Genomic DNA, 14,863 nt, shown 5'->3' on the forward strand with positions numbered 1-14,863 from the left:
GGCTGAAACTCCCCCAGACCCACGACAAACTCGTCTAGACTTGTCCCCTTAACAAACAGTGGGTCCTCACCAGGCTGTGTAGTTTGCTTCATCTCTAATGAGATGCTGCTCTTTAATATTGTTTATTTACTGTCTTAGTTGTGTGTGGTGTTTAATTTACATTTTGTTGTTCTTTGTTTTTTTTTTATCCAAGTGCATTTTTTGTTAGAGACTGAGAATCCACTTTACCTGTATTCTTTTAAAAATTAAAGTTTATTGATTTATTACACTTACATATTACGCTTTTATGATTATTAGTTGTAAAACGGTCACCAGGCAATATTATCGTTTATCGCAACAATTTTTGAGACAATTAATCGCCCAGCAAAATTTGTTATCGTGACAGGCCTAATATCGACAAACATTATATCATCGTCAAACAAATCAGTAATATTGTATTATGATAAAGCTGGTGATTTACTCCCCTAATGTGCTGTACAACGACTGTTTAACACCTCCAGGTCCTCCGAGCTATGTGCCAGCTACTGCCTTCCTGCAGAATGCAGGTCAGGCCCACCTGATCAGCCAATGTGAAAGTCTGGAGGCGGAGCTGAGCTCATTGCTGCAGCAGCGCTGGGCGGCCCTTCGCAGTTGCCTGGAGCAGCTGCACAGCTACGCCACAGTGGCTTTGATGTACCCCCGAGCTACCCTGCTTTTCCACAGAGTCCACCAGTGGAAGGCCTGGTTGGAGGAACTGCTGAGGGATATGACTGTGGAGCACTGCCAGCACATCTATAGACAGTAAGGCCTTTACTTCTGTTCCTTCATGTTGAATGAATGTAGCAAATGGTCTGCATTAATGAATATTGAATCAAATCCTTTTTGTGGACTGTCGATGAAGGGGAACATCTATTTATTGTCAAATTAAAAGTATAAAGGCGATGTTGGCTGAGAGTTGTTTGTCCAAATACGTGGACTTGATGGACAATTTCAGGAACACCATCCAGGGAGGGACAGCTAGAGGGAAAAAAATTTCTTCCCAATGCTCTCAAACCACATCAGGTTCAATTCTTCTAAAACTTATAGATTCACAAATTGGTTCTTTGTGGACATGGTCTGTGTGCAAATGTAATATGACAAAGTGATGGCTAAAATGATTTGTTTGTTTTACTCTGCTTTTAGACTGTTGACCTCCAGTTGTTTCCATCAATTTTTACAACATGAGAAAACCTCGGTGTCTCAACGTTGTTAGTCTTCCTGAGTTTTTCATCTTTTTTAATAGGTATGAAGTGCTGTTTGCCCCTCAGCCCCCTGCAGCTGCCTGCCAGTTTCTGTCCAACGTGGAGCTGACTCTGCAGCATCAAGTGGCTGAAACCAACGAGCGTATGCTGCACCAGGCGGAGCGGCTGAAGGCGGAGGGCACCACTGTAGCAGCATGTGAGGAGCAGCTGCAGGAGATTGAAAACTGTATCACAGTCTTTCTACGAGAGAATGGAGAGCCAGGATCTCTGAGCCTCGCTGCCATCATCACCTCTGCCCTCTGTTCCCTCTGCAGGTGGGGTTTTTATCACCCGCCACTAAAGCAAATGTACAATATGTTTGTCTGTGGCTGTATTTTAATGAAACTCTTAAGCCTGAAATATACTCGCTGCGAACTGCCGACGTCAGCACGGGCTGTCGCAGTTTAATGACGAAAATTACGTCACCGGGCTTCTTAGTGTCGTGTCGACAGCCCCTTTTTGGCACAACCCCCCGGCAGAACTTTTTGACCCCCCTCCCGTGTCGACGATAATGTGTAATTGGTCTGATTGGTCGTGGGGGGTGAGACTCGCTCCCAGACTAGAAAGCAGAGTTTTATAAGAAAGTCAAACTGTGAAAAACTAATTGGCTTGTTTGTGCTGAATGCGCTGCTGCACTCGGTAAAAAGAGGGGAAAAAAACCCGACTCGCTCCCAGAGCCGACACCAGGAAGTAGAGTTTTATAAAGAAAGTCATTCCGTGAAAAACTCATGAATGGAGATAAAACAGATGTTGTGCACGGAGGAATCTGACTGATAAAAACTGTGGACTTTAACCAGGACAGATGTGGATAAATACGTCGGGTGAGTGACGAATCTGACTTTTTTTCTGCATTATCGGCTGTTGTGGGGGAACTCCATGAGGGTTTCCCGAACTCGGCGCAGGGGTGTCGTAGGGACTATGAAAGGTCTGTGTGAAAACGACTGCCGAACAACCACGTGACCGCGCATTGACCCGTCGGCGTCGGAGCGAGTATGTTTCAGGCAGAAATTAATCATTGGATCGACATCTACAACTGATTACGTTTGAAGTAAGCCTGATCCAAGATGGCCACAGCACAGTAAATGCATAAAAATGTCAAAATTAGACAGTTTTACAAATAATGTGCTAAAGGTTGGCGTATTAGAAGCTGAGATTCATTCCCAACTAGTTGCACCAGATTTGGTTAAAACCTGGTCATTGAATACTGGAGAAAATAATCTGTTTCTTAGCTAAATTAAATAATAATAAAAATAATAGATTATATTTGTAACGCACTTTATATCTGAAAGCAGATCTCAGAGTGCAAACAGTAAAAGAAGATAAAACAATAATGAAAAAAATAAGAATAAGAATAAAATGGAAAAATAAAAGAGAATAAAAGAGGTGTAAACTAGAAGATTGTCTGAATAAAAATGTCTTCAGCTGCTTCTTAGAGTCAACAGACTGAGGTGCCCTGAGAAAGTCAGGCAGGGCATTCCAGAGGCGAGGGGCAGTAGCCCCAAAAGCCCTATCACCCACAGTGCGAAGCTTAGTCTTAAGGGGATTAAGCCGATGGCTGTCAGTGCTGCAGAGTTGTCTTGTGGTGGTGTGGGGTGTCAAGAGCTCTGTAAGGTATGGAGGGGCAGTTCCATGAAGACATTGGAAGGTGAGGAGACATATTTTGAAATGAATACATTGATGAATAGGAAGCCAGTGAAGGGACCGGAGGATGGGGGTGATGCTGTCGTCTTTCCTCACCCTCATCAGGGCCCTGGCAGTGCTGTTCTGGATGTATTGGAGTTTTTTTAGTTTCCTGCCAGGGATCCCAATGAGCAGCACATAACAATAGTCCAGTCTAGAAGAGACGAATGCATGGACCAGCCTCTCAGCATCTGTAAGGGAGAGGAAAGGGCTGAGTTTTTGCAGAGGTGATGGATATGATTATCAAAGGTGAGATGGGGATCAATTTTTACCTCAAGGTTAGTCACAGAGGGGGAGAGAGTGATATTGAGACCAAGGAAAGAAATAACAGAAATTGTTTGGGATTGGATCTGATGAGGGGTGCCAATAAAAATGGCTTCTGTTTTAGAGCTGTTAAGCTGGAGAAAATTCTCGGTCATCTATGCCTTTATGTCCTCAAGGCAGAGCGCAAGAGCAGGAGGCACAGAAGCTGGGGAGGTGGGGTCAGTCCTAAGGTACAACTGAGTATCATCAGTGTAGCAGTGAAAAGATAGTCCATGCCTAGTGGTAATCTGACCAAGGGGAAGCATGTAAATATTGAAGAGCATTGGACCTAGGACTGACCCCTGGGGTACGCCACAGGTAATGGGATGGACCTGGGATTTTGATCATTTGTGACTCTGACCAGGGCTGTCTCAGTACTATGGGCTGCTCGGAAACCAGACTGAAACTTGTCGAACAGATTTTGGGTGTGCATGTGGGTTAAAATTTGGGCAGCTACAGCCTTCTAAGGGCAGGTTAGAAATAGGCCTGTAATTTGATAATGCTTCAGGATCCAGAGTAGGTTTTTTTGAGGATAGGACTAATGAAGGCCGTTTTTAGTGTAGGTGGAACTTGCCCTGTCTGAAAGGAGCAATTTATGATTTGAGTGACGAGGGGGCTTATGGCAGCAGCATTAGGTATGAGGAGAGAGGTAGGAATGGGATCCAACGCCCAAGTGGATGGTTTAATCTTGCTAAAGATGCGTTCCACCTCACTCGGTGTGACTTCTACAAAGTCTGTTAGGCAATGTGCAGCTTCAGGACTGGCAGCAAGCAGAGATGTAGGGGTAGGCGCTCCAAATGAGGAACGGATGTTTTCCACTTTGGTAGTGAAATATTTAAAAAATTTGTTACATTGATCTTCAGTGTTATTAAACAGTGTGAGACCCCGAGACTGAAGAAGTCTGTTTATGACAGAAAACAGCTGCTTAGAATTGCCAGGATTATTGTTTATTATATATTATTTATTATAAATTAAGCACTTTTTAAACACAATTTATTTATTATAAATTAAACACAGTTTAATGAATGAATGAAAGTAAATGTTAGTCAGTTTTACAAATATTGAGCTAAAATTTGGTTTGGTGTGCATTTCCTCAAGGAATGCTTGGCCTTTATTGAAAACTTGTATTCGTAACTTTTAAATATTTCAGAAACCAAATACCTTAACAAATATCTTAAATTGATTTTGAAATGAAATGTGGATCCTTTTATAATGTGCAAAAAGAAAAATGGGAAAGGCATTAAAAAGGTTCTGTTTTGTTTCTCCTTCCTCCACAGGCGTAATCTGGTGATGGAGGGGGCCGCAGCCAGTGCTGGAGAGCAGCTTGTAGACTTGACCTCTCGGGACGGGGCTTGGTTTTTGGAGGAGCTCTGCAGTATGCTTGGAAATGTCAGCGCTTTGGTCACGCTGTTTCAACGCTGCCCTCTTCTTTCTCATGACTTGGAGTTGCCTTCACCGTCAGTGACCATCCAGGCTATTTACCTGGCCAGTGGTGTTTACACCTGTTTACAGGTAGATGCAGCAAAAACACTTAAAGCAGCTGGTTATTCAGTTATTCTGGCCTTTTTAGATGGTGTAACATTAGACCTTAGTCAAGGTTTGAGAAGAAGAAACAAATTCCAGGGTTTTTTTTTTTTAATTTCTTTACTAACAGCCAATAAGTATTTCAAAAGCAGGTACTAAAAACAGCACCCTTTCTGGAGAGTTTCTAAGGTAGTAGCAGGGGTGGACTGGGGCAAAAAGGTTGCCTGGGAATTTAGTACCTGACTGGCCCATTCAAGGTCCAGGCTGGCAGATGATGTCTGCAAATGTTAGAGGCCGATGATGGAGGCAGAAACAACAAACGTCATCTCAGGGCACTGTACTAAATCTAAGGACGTAATGTTGAGGAATTAGTAAAGTTATTAAGATTGCAGAGCAGCAGTTAGCTCACAGGCACTGACCCTCAGACTTCCATTTGGTCATTTTTGACTCATTTTGATTTTACCCCCCAAAAATAACATTATTATAATCTAATGTGGTATAGTTTTCTTTTTCCAGCACATAAACTGTGTGAATTTAAACTTTTTTTTTCATTTGAATATACTGTTATTGTATATTAGACCTTAAATAATTTATTTAGTTAATTAATTAATTAATTAATTAATTTAAAATAAAATAAAAATCCAAGTGGGCAAAGTTATTTGTGAAACCCACAAACATTTGATTTTTATCTTTTAGAATGCCAGTGTATGATGCAAATTTCTAAAACTGATGTTAATACATTTTAAGCAACAAAGTTTTATTAAATTATCAGCTACTGAGCACAGTCTGGACCTAGTCCACATATAATGGCTTTATTTATTTAACAGCTGAATGCATTGTTTTAAAAGTTAGAAAACTAGAAAAAAATACAGCCACCTACATGACTACTATCCTCCTCCTGGTCACGTTGTCCTCCAGACGAAGGTTCCAGTGAGGATGAGGGTGATGATGCACCAGCAGAAAATAAATGTCAGTTTCTGACACTTGGCTGAATTTGCTTGTAGATGCTTTTTTCTTTTCTCTCAATTTTTGTTTTCCTCCCTTACATTTTTTCTCCATTTTTGCACTTTTTATTTTTATTCGTTTTCTTCTTCTTACTTCCTCTTCTTCAACAAAACTTTCTTCTTCTTTGGTCTTTGTTGGTGGTTTGTAAACAATGAATTGGTGCATTATCGCCATCTACTGGTATTGAGCCCAACTACACAACTTTTTTTTTTCTCTCGCTGCCTGCGCCAGCCCAGTGATGCACCGGCCCACCGGGAAAAGTCCCGGTACTCCTAATTGCCAGTCCGCCCCTGGGTAGCAGGACATTAAATCAAGATAAAAATATGGAAAGAAAAGATTGTGATGTATTGTCTTGCGAGGCCATGTATCAAAGTTTGAGGAATTGCAAAACTTATTAGTAAAATACATACTAAAAATAAACTGCACCCATTTCTACCAAACCCATCTGGCACAACTTCATACTGAGCAGGTGGGAGGGCATCTCAATGCACACACACTGATCTACAGTAGTTTGTGTGTGTCACACTTTGGCACATTTAACCTCAGAAAATGTGTATTGTGTGTTTGTCTTAATGTACGTATCCCCAGAGTCAGCTGATTCCTTTGCTGGTGGAGGTGTGTGTTGTCCTGCACTCCTGCCAACTGACTCACTGTTCAGTGGAAAACTGTGCTCTGCAACAAATAAATAAGCATAAATAATAATAATATTGGAAGCTGTCCTTAGTTCTTTTTGTCACATTTAGAGTTCTGAATCTAGTTAAAAATCCTATACATGAAAAAACTTAGTGGAAATTAGAAAGTGGTTCTAACTTATTAGCAGTTATGTTTACATTACTTCCTTACAAAATAAATTTAAAAAAAATCTGAGTATATAAAGAATTTGGTATAAATCAAAGAATATATCCAGTAAATGTTAGTTTTGTAGGACAAATGTGTCATTTTTTGTGTTTCATCAGGAAGCGCATCATACTGGATGGAATTCAGGTTGTGGTCCTAACCAGGTGTAAACGTTTTGGAAGAAACCAACATATTTTTCTTAGATGTAAAAGTTTTCCATAAGGCTATGCATAACAATCGAGATACATATCGATATTTAAAAAAAATATATTGACTTTCTTTCTTTTAATATTGATACCTGGAAGCGCCTTCGTCCTCAAAAGCAGATTTTTTAACAAATTTTGGTTTTTATAATTACAAATATAGAATTTTGTAATATTTTGCTGATTTTGTTGAGTCAGTGGCATTGAGCAATAAATAAAAGAATATGTATGGTGAGCTTTGTATCAAAAATTGTATTGAATTGCCATGTCCTAGGTGATACCCAGCCCTTAGCACCCAACAAAGTTTGTGTTTATGACATTTGATACTGACGATATGATCTTTTAGTTTAAAAACCTAAGTTTCATTAGAGTCCTATGCTCAGCTGGAAGCAGTGTTTCTTTTCTTCAGTGAGCCTGGCTCCATAAAAAGAATGAGCACACTCCTCAGGATGAGAGATGTGAATACATGTATTCTCTGTATACATTTGAGACATCTGTACTGTAACCATTAAGTAGGTATACATGCATCTTTACACAAAAAAGACTCTGACACATTCTGTTTACTTTAGGAGCTGAACACCAACTTCAGGCAGATCATCTTCCCCGAGGCACTGCGCTGTATGATTAAAGGAGAGCCCACTCTGAAGTCGATGCTGGCCGAGCTGGAGCAGCTGGTGGAACACAGCTCTGATGGGCATGGCCTGCAAGGGTTGGCTGATAATCTGCAGGCCACCACAGACTTGGATCATGATGGACACAACCACTACCTTCACATCACCAGGTTCATGTTCTCTCTTTATGAATTTTATTCTTCACCTTTTGGATGTTAATGCAAAGAGTGTCAGGATTAATGTTTATACCTATGTCTGTCTATAGGCACTTTCTTAAAACATCTCAGCAGGGATTAAAGTTCTCTGCTGCCACGACAGATTTCTGTCATTTTAAACTTGGCCAGGACAAATTTGTTTTATCTGTAAAAATAATTTTAAAAAGGAACGTTTTTTGTTGTGGTCTTGTTAAAACCATCCGATCTAACAGTGATACAGGAATAAATTTACTTTCAACAAATAAAGTGAACCAGGACCATAGTTTCACCCAATCAGAGTAGAGTAGAGCAAGTGGTGACTTCTGTTGTACTGTGATCCCAGATGCAGCATCGAGGGAGTTTATATAATTTAAAACTCTGGCATGAAAGTTAGCATTTTTGTGAAGGAATGTCTATCACCCACTAAGTTTTTACTTACTGTTTCTTGTGCACAGCATGTTGCGTGCCCAGTACTCAGAGCTGATCCAGCCTCACAGTCTAGATGAAGAAGGCCAGGACACACCGAAGATGTCAGCCGGTCAAATGTTGCTGGTCGCCTTTGATGGGATGTTCACACAATTAGAGACTGCCTTTGGACAACTCACAGAAAAGGTATTAGGTAGTTTTTTCTTCATGTTGATGATGTAACAATGAGAAGTAAATGACATATGAATACTTTGTCAGGTCTTTAAAAAAATAAACATTTTGCTCATTATTTTACAAGTTAAAACCACTTTCAATTCAATTTAGTGTATTTACAGTATGTAGCACCAAGTTACAACAACTGTTGTCTCAGGGCACTGAAGGAAATTTTGGAACTGATTAATTGAATGTTAGATGCAGTTTTGTATTTTATACTTTCTGATCATTTCAGCCTTTAAGGTTAAAGCAGACATAGAGTTGGTGTGTGTTTTATCATGTGTTCTTTCTTTAGTCTAAACAAAAATGAGTTGCGTTCTGACGTCTTGACTTAAAAGGTAACACCTCCTGGAGTGTAACCAGGAAGAGATGCACATTATAAGCTCGATTCATTATTGTAGTAGAAAGAAGTTGTCAATGTGCTGCAGAGTCTCTGCTTCAGAGCAGGGCAGCTGTGATTTGGTTCAACCCAAGGTCTTACTGAGGCCTGTGTGCTGAGTGCTGTATGAACCTGATGAGAGTCAGAAGATTGAAAATAAAGTTTTAACAAGAAATCCAGCTGATTCCTGTTTCTTCGGACATACCATTTTGAACAATGCATATTTTTCCTACAGCACTGTACAAAAAACGATTTAAGGAGGCCAGCAGATTGCGTTGAATCACTTCATTGCAGTCTCCCATCCTGAGCAGAACATTAGAAACAGTGGAAAGAAAAAACTTCCTTAACAGGAAGAAACCTCCATCAGAGCCAGGCTCAGGACGGGCTGGGTTTTGATAACAGAAAAGAGACAAGGAATGTGTCCTGTCTGAAGACCTCTCTAATCACGGCAGATGAGGTGATGACAAGCTGACTATATATACTGTCCATCACTGTCATTCCTCAGTTTAAAAGAAGCTCCTCGCCAAGCCCAGCTGTGCAACCATGTGTTGTATGAATAACATTACGTTCCCTTTCAGTCGATTCACTCGGTACAACATCATGTATGGGACATATATAAACGCCCCGCAGAGCAGCACAAAACTTGGGTCATAATAACATGCTAGTGCAGCACATCAGACCCAGCGGAGAGCACAGAGTGAGCCACCGAGGGGGCTGTCACATCTAAGCGATAAAACTGAACAAATGTGTGCGGTGAAGACCAGCTGGCCGCAGCACAGATGTCACTCACAGGTACCCCTTYAAAWAGGGCCCAGGATGCTGCTACACCCCTGGTGGAGTGAGCTCTCACACCAGATGGGACTGGGAGGCCCCTGCTGCTGTAAGCTAAVGAGATAGCCTCCACAATCCAGTGGGAGAGTCTCTGTCTGGACAGAGCTCTGCCCCTGAGTGGGTTAGCAACACATGACCTCACAAATAATGCAACCTCCTTTGCTCCTCAAACTGAAAATGGGGAGGATAAAAACTAGAGCGCATAGTGACCCCATCAAGAACTCAGGAATGGTGGTGATTACAGACAGTATATATGTATATACTATAAGGTTACCGGTTCGATCCCCCATTCCAGCCGTCTCAGTTGTTGTGTCCTTGGGCAAGACACTTCACCTGCCTTACCTACTGATGGTGGTCAGAGGGTCCGGTGGCGCCGGTGCATGGCAGCCCCGCCTGTCAGTGTACCTCAAGGCAACTGTGGCTACAATGTAGCTTACCACTATCATCAGTGTGTGAATGTGTTTATGAATGGGTGAGTGAGTGTAAGTGTAAAGCGCTTTGGGGTCTGGAGGGACTTGATAAAGCGCTCTATAAGTTCAGTCCATTTACCATATATAGTGCAGGCGGGGCCTGTCACTTGTCACCTAAAGGCGTGATTAGAGGTTTCTTCAGCCTGGACATGCAGGGCGTGGTATCCCATACTTCATGTGTTGTACCGGGTGAATCGACTGAAAGGGAGCCTAAAAGTTTTAGATCACACAAACCCTCATCATCACTTCAAGTTTTCTTGATGGTTGTATGGCTTTGTCTATAGATTTATGTTACTGTAAAGTCAGCCATGTTTCAGTCCAGCTCTCTCTGCTCTTCATCTCCAGCTGAGCTCTTTGGAGGTGCCATTGCCCTGGAGGAAAGTAGATGTTCTGAGGGAGGCTCGGGCCACACAACTCAATTTCTTTGACAGCCCAAATCAGCGTCAGTTGATGGAGGAGGTGTTTTTCCTAAAGAGACTACAAACTGTCAGGGATTTCTTCAGGGTTTGTTCTTCCTTTGCTCAGACACTAACTGGTAAGTACTCCTCACAAACATAGAGCCTGGTAGTAGAGCATTATGTTTTAGTGACTAGCTCCTGTAGAGTACAGATAGACTCCAACTTGCAGGCACAGCCCTGTATAAGCTTTTAGTGTTTAGAACTTGTGAATTTTATTGTTAGACTCTAAGTAACCATTCGGTATACATCTACAAATGTTTAAACTTTTTTCAACCCAATTCAAGATGGCTCATACAGCTAATCCATTATACAGCACAAGAATGTCTATAACTCATCAGTTTTACAGATTTAAACTAGGATTTAATGTGATAGTAGCTGAGAATCAGTCACAACACTAAAGTCATCAAACATAAGTCTTTTTAAAGGGATCCATGATTAGTTGTAACATTAGACTTTATTTAACAAACATATATTTTAACTGTAAAATAAAGACTGTAAAAATTAAAGAAGGCTTAAAAATATATTACACAAATGGGGCCATTTTATTTACACGCAAAGCATTCTGGGTAAATGACGTGGATAGGTCCTCGGTGTGAGCGAGCTATATCCACCCTGAAGGTTAATCTTGGACAATAGCTGACGATCGACTCTTTTAAATGAAACCAGAGAGGAGAAGGTAGAAATGACTCAGCCTGTAACTGAAAATATGGATGGAGGACAACAGAGCTGCTTCATGGAAGAAGAACCTCAGCTTAGCYTGTTAGCTTTAGCRTTAGCCCCGATGCTATCACCATATATATATATATATGTATTAGCTCAGCGCTACACATTCTCCTCTCATCACTGAGGTCCTCCATCCACATGACAGAGAGGGGAACACAAAAATGACTCAGTCTGCAACTGAAAATATGGATGGAGGACCTCAGTTTAGCTTGTTGTTGCGCTAGCACCGAGCTAAAACATATAAGGCAATATAGCATTGGCACTAGCACGAAGGCTAACAGGCTAAGCTGAGGTTCTTCTTCCATGAAGCAGCTCTGTTGTCCTCCATCCATATTTTCAGTTACAGACTGAGTCATTTCTACCTTCTCCTCTCTGTCAACGCTCTCTGGTTTAATTTAAAAGAGTCAATCATCAGATATTGTGCAAGATTAACCTTCAGGGTGGATATAGCTCGCTAGCAGCCTCACACCGAGGACCTATCCACGTCGTCATTTACCCAGAATGCTTTGTGTGTAAATAAAATGGCTCTGTCTGTGTTAAAATATATTTTAAAAAATTTACAAAACTAAACAGCCTACAGTATTTTTACAGTCTTTATTTTACAGTTAAAATAAATGTTTATCAAATAAAGTCTAATGTTACAACTAATCATGTATCCCTTTAAATAGACACCCCAAAGGAAAAAAAAGTTTTTGTCATTTTTCTGACAAATATATGCCAATTTTCTTCAGGGACTTGCCCTCCAGCTGAGGATCTGCTACCATTAAATGGACCTGTTGGTTTAGGGAAGCCACTGTTTCGTCGACCCAGTACTACTGGATCAGGTGTGGCAGTGATCACTGAGGAGCAGATGACCCGTCCCATCAAGGCTTTCACAGCCGAGTTTGTTCGCCTGATGCTGATGGGTCTGCCGAGCCAAGCCATCGGTCTGGCCCTCTGCAGCAGTCTTTCTGCCCTTGGTCTGGATGTCGTGGCTCAGGTGGAGGCAAAAGACTTTGGTGCTGAGATCAAGGTACATTGTTTGTGTTCTCACTGTTTCCTGTAGTTTTTTAACTACCGGTAACTGTAGAAGTGGTGGTGTGTTGTCAGTGTTCTGATCACAGTCTTTCTGTCAGGTCTCTCTGGATGAGCTATGTAAGAAGGCGGTAGAGCAAAGCCTCGCTTCGGGCCGGGTCTCTCAGCTGTTGATGAACAGAGCTACGGTGCTGGCCTCCTCCTATGACACAGCCTGGAAAAAACTTGACCTGCTGAGGAGGTTGGACATAAACCTGGAAGCTGCCAAGGCCAGTCTGCAGAGGAGCCAACTGCATATCTCTGTGTTTCAGGTATTTGCTGGTTCTAATGTTCTGGATGGACTTGGTAGATGTCTGATTATATGTAAATATTATATGTAAATTGGAGTATACCTCATAATTAGTATAGTTGAAACCAGACATTTACACACAATTTAAAAAGACACATACACATCTACATGTAAATAGTAGAAAATAAAAGCTGACATTCAGAACATTGAACAACAAAAACAAGAGAATTTGACTTGCTGTTCCAATACTTTTGGAGGAGACTGCATCAATCAATCAAAACTTTATTTATATAGCACTTTACACACCCCAAGGCAACCAAAGTGCTGCACAGCAAAATAAAAATACAGTAACATAAAATTATGTAAGTGATAGCACACAAAAATGAAAACAAAAGAAATGAGACTTCATGAGCTTTCTGGAGTTAAAAACCAAACCCAAATGATAAGCATCAGTTGTTACTGCCAGTGTATCTGTTGTTGGGAGTGTATTGAGTGTATTATGTGTCTAGAGAGGCACAAAACTGATGTTTGTTGGCTTTTGGTCTTTGTTTTGGTTCCTGAAGTGGTCTCATTGTGTTTACTGTCTGTGTGTCCTCCCTCCAGTGGCAACATGAGGATGTTCTGGGCCCCAGTAATCAACCTTTGGGTGTCAGTATTCCTCCTCGCTCTGTGATCCTCAGCAACATGAAGAAGAAGCTGTACAAGCTGAGTCAGGATGAAGGAGCCATTGTTGCCATTCAGGTCAGTAATGTGATATAAATCAGGGGTTCTCAAGCTTTTTGGGTCTGGGGACCCCTTACAAGGGTGAAAAAAATTCCAGGGACCCCCTTATAAACCCCATGCTGTTTTAAAAGATTATTTATTGTCATTTCACCCCCTAAATGCTATGGGAATATATATTTTTATTAATATTATTATGTTTGTTTTATTAGTTCATTGTTCTCCATGCATTTTTAAAAATAAAAACTAAATTAACAATTTAGTGAAATATTTTTAGAACCCCCGAGATACCTCTCGCAGACCCCTGGGGGTCCTGGGACCCTAGTTTGAGAAACTCTGATGTAAATCATCCTATGTAGTGACTGTTAGCAAGGGATGGAAATCAACATTTCCTGCACTAACATACAATATGATGTACATAAAGTCAGTTTTAGTAAAATACATTATTCTGAAATAATCAATAAATTGCCAGACATCTTTAACATGATGACAAAATATCATCATCTTGTAGCTATAACTGTTTTCACTGTCAGCTGCTGGTTTTCAGCCGTTACAGTCGACTCTTTCTTCATCATCAACAGAGACTAAGCTTAACTGAGATTTTATGCTCAACAATCTACATTTACAGTGGTTTTTCTCTCCCTAATCATTCAATATATTGATCTGATCTATACTGTTTTCTTTGTTGTGTTTGTAGGAGAAGCTGGCATCTCTGGAGTCCAGCATCGAGCAGCGCCTCAAGTGGGCCGGTGGTGCCAACCCAGCACTGGCACCTGTCCTGCAGGACTTTGAGATGACCATCAGAGACAAGCGTGCCACGGTGGCTAGAGACAACCAGCGCACCAGCCAGGTAACCCAGCATCCTTGTTCATGCTCAACTCATTCATGTCTGTCAGAGCCAAGAGAACAGACCTGTTCAATTTATCCACAACACTGTTTACAGTGTTGACAAAAATTACTTATCTACTTTGTATTTAACTGTTTATCAATCCAAACGTTCATCTAATTGAGGAAATTGATGTGTGTTTTTGTAACTTTTGTTCTTTTTCAAAGTATTTAACTTTACTTAAAATCAGTTTTCACCTAGAAGTACATAGACATGTCTTCAGTTCATTCAAAAACATTTTGTTTGACGTCTGCAAAGTGTTGCTTTCTTTTGCTAAATTCAGCTATCATTTTGTTATATTTAGCTAAAGCTTTTGCTACTTTAAAGTGTATCTTACCCCCCTGTGAAAAGATAACTCCGCCCCAAGGCGAAATTTGAAAAATGCATCAAAGTGGGTAGGGGAGGGGGTGTGGGTAGAGGAAGGGGGGTTAGAGAGCGGAGGTGTGGCCAGGACGAGAGAACGTGACAGCCTCGGCTGAGCTGTCCGCCTCACAGGACAGAGGAGTGAAGCGCTCCATGACAGCCTGACAGAAAAAAATAAAAGCATACAGCTGCAGCTGCTCACAAGATCACTAGTTTAAATCATGAATAAAAGTGTTGGGTCTTBTTTGACTGAAGTTTGGTCCGTTAGGGCTGCAGCTGCCCCGCTGTGTTTCTGCCTTTTTTTTCCCTCCTTCCCTCCCGCTGTGCAGGAGTACTGCTGGTGTGTGTGTGTGTGTGTGTGTGTGTGTGTGTGTGTGTGTGTGTGTGTGGGGAGAGAGAGAGAGAGAGAGAGAGAGAGAGAGGCGCAGCAGTCAGCTCTCCCCACCCGAGGCTGAAGGTCAACAGACGATCATGC

General features: G+C 41.3%; 1 protein-coding gene across 4 annotated transcripts in view; it reads left to right on the forward strand.

Annotated features, from left to right (window-relative positions):
- smg1 (SMG1 nonsense mediated mRNA decay associated PI3K related kinase) overlaps positions 1 to 14,863 on the forward strand; it is a 108,320-nt gene that overhangs the window by 86,310 nt on the left and 7,147 nt on the right. For all 4 annotated transcript variants that reach the window (XM_014024876.1, XM_014024877.1, XM_014024878.1 and 1 more), the window contains 10 exons: positions 501 to 780; positions 1,262 to 1,534; positions 4,520 to 4,754; positions 7,381 to 7,592; positions 8,072 to 8,228; positions 10,281 to 10,470; positions 11,848 to 12,128; positions 12,232 to 12,441; positions 13,023 to 13,160; positions 13,837 to 13,989. In XM_014024876.1, the coding sequence (XP_013880330.1) occupies positions 501 to 780; positions 1,262 to 1,534; positions 4,520 to 4,754; positions 7,381 to 7,592; positions 8,072 to 8,228; positions 10,281 to 10,470; positions 11,848 to 12,128; positions 12,232 to 12,441; positions 13,023 to 13,160; positions 13,837 to 13,989 (2,129 nt within the window). The remainder of the gene's footprint in view (positions 1 to 500; positions 781 to 1,261; positions 1,535 to 4,519; positions 4,755 to 7,380; positions 7,593 to 8,071; positions 8,229 to 10,280; positions 10,471 to 11,847; positions 12,129 to 12,231; positions 12,442 to 13,022; positions 13,161 to 13,836; positions 13,990 to 14,863) is intronic.

The sequence above is a fragment of the Austrofundulus limnaeus genome, unplaced genomic scaffold, assembly GCF_001266775.1.
Source record: "Austrofundulus limnaeus strain Quisiro unplaced genomic scaffold, Austrofundulus_limnaeus-1.0 Scaffold444, whole genome shotgun sequence".
NCBI classification, from domain to species: domain Eukaryota; kingdom Metazoa; phylum Chordata; class Actinopteri; order Cyprinodontiformes; family Rivulidae; genus Austrofundulus; species Austrofundulus limnaeus.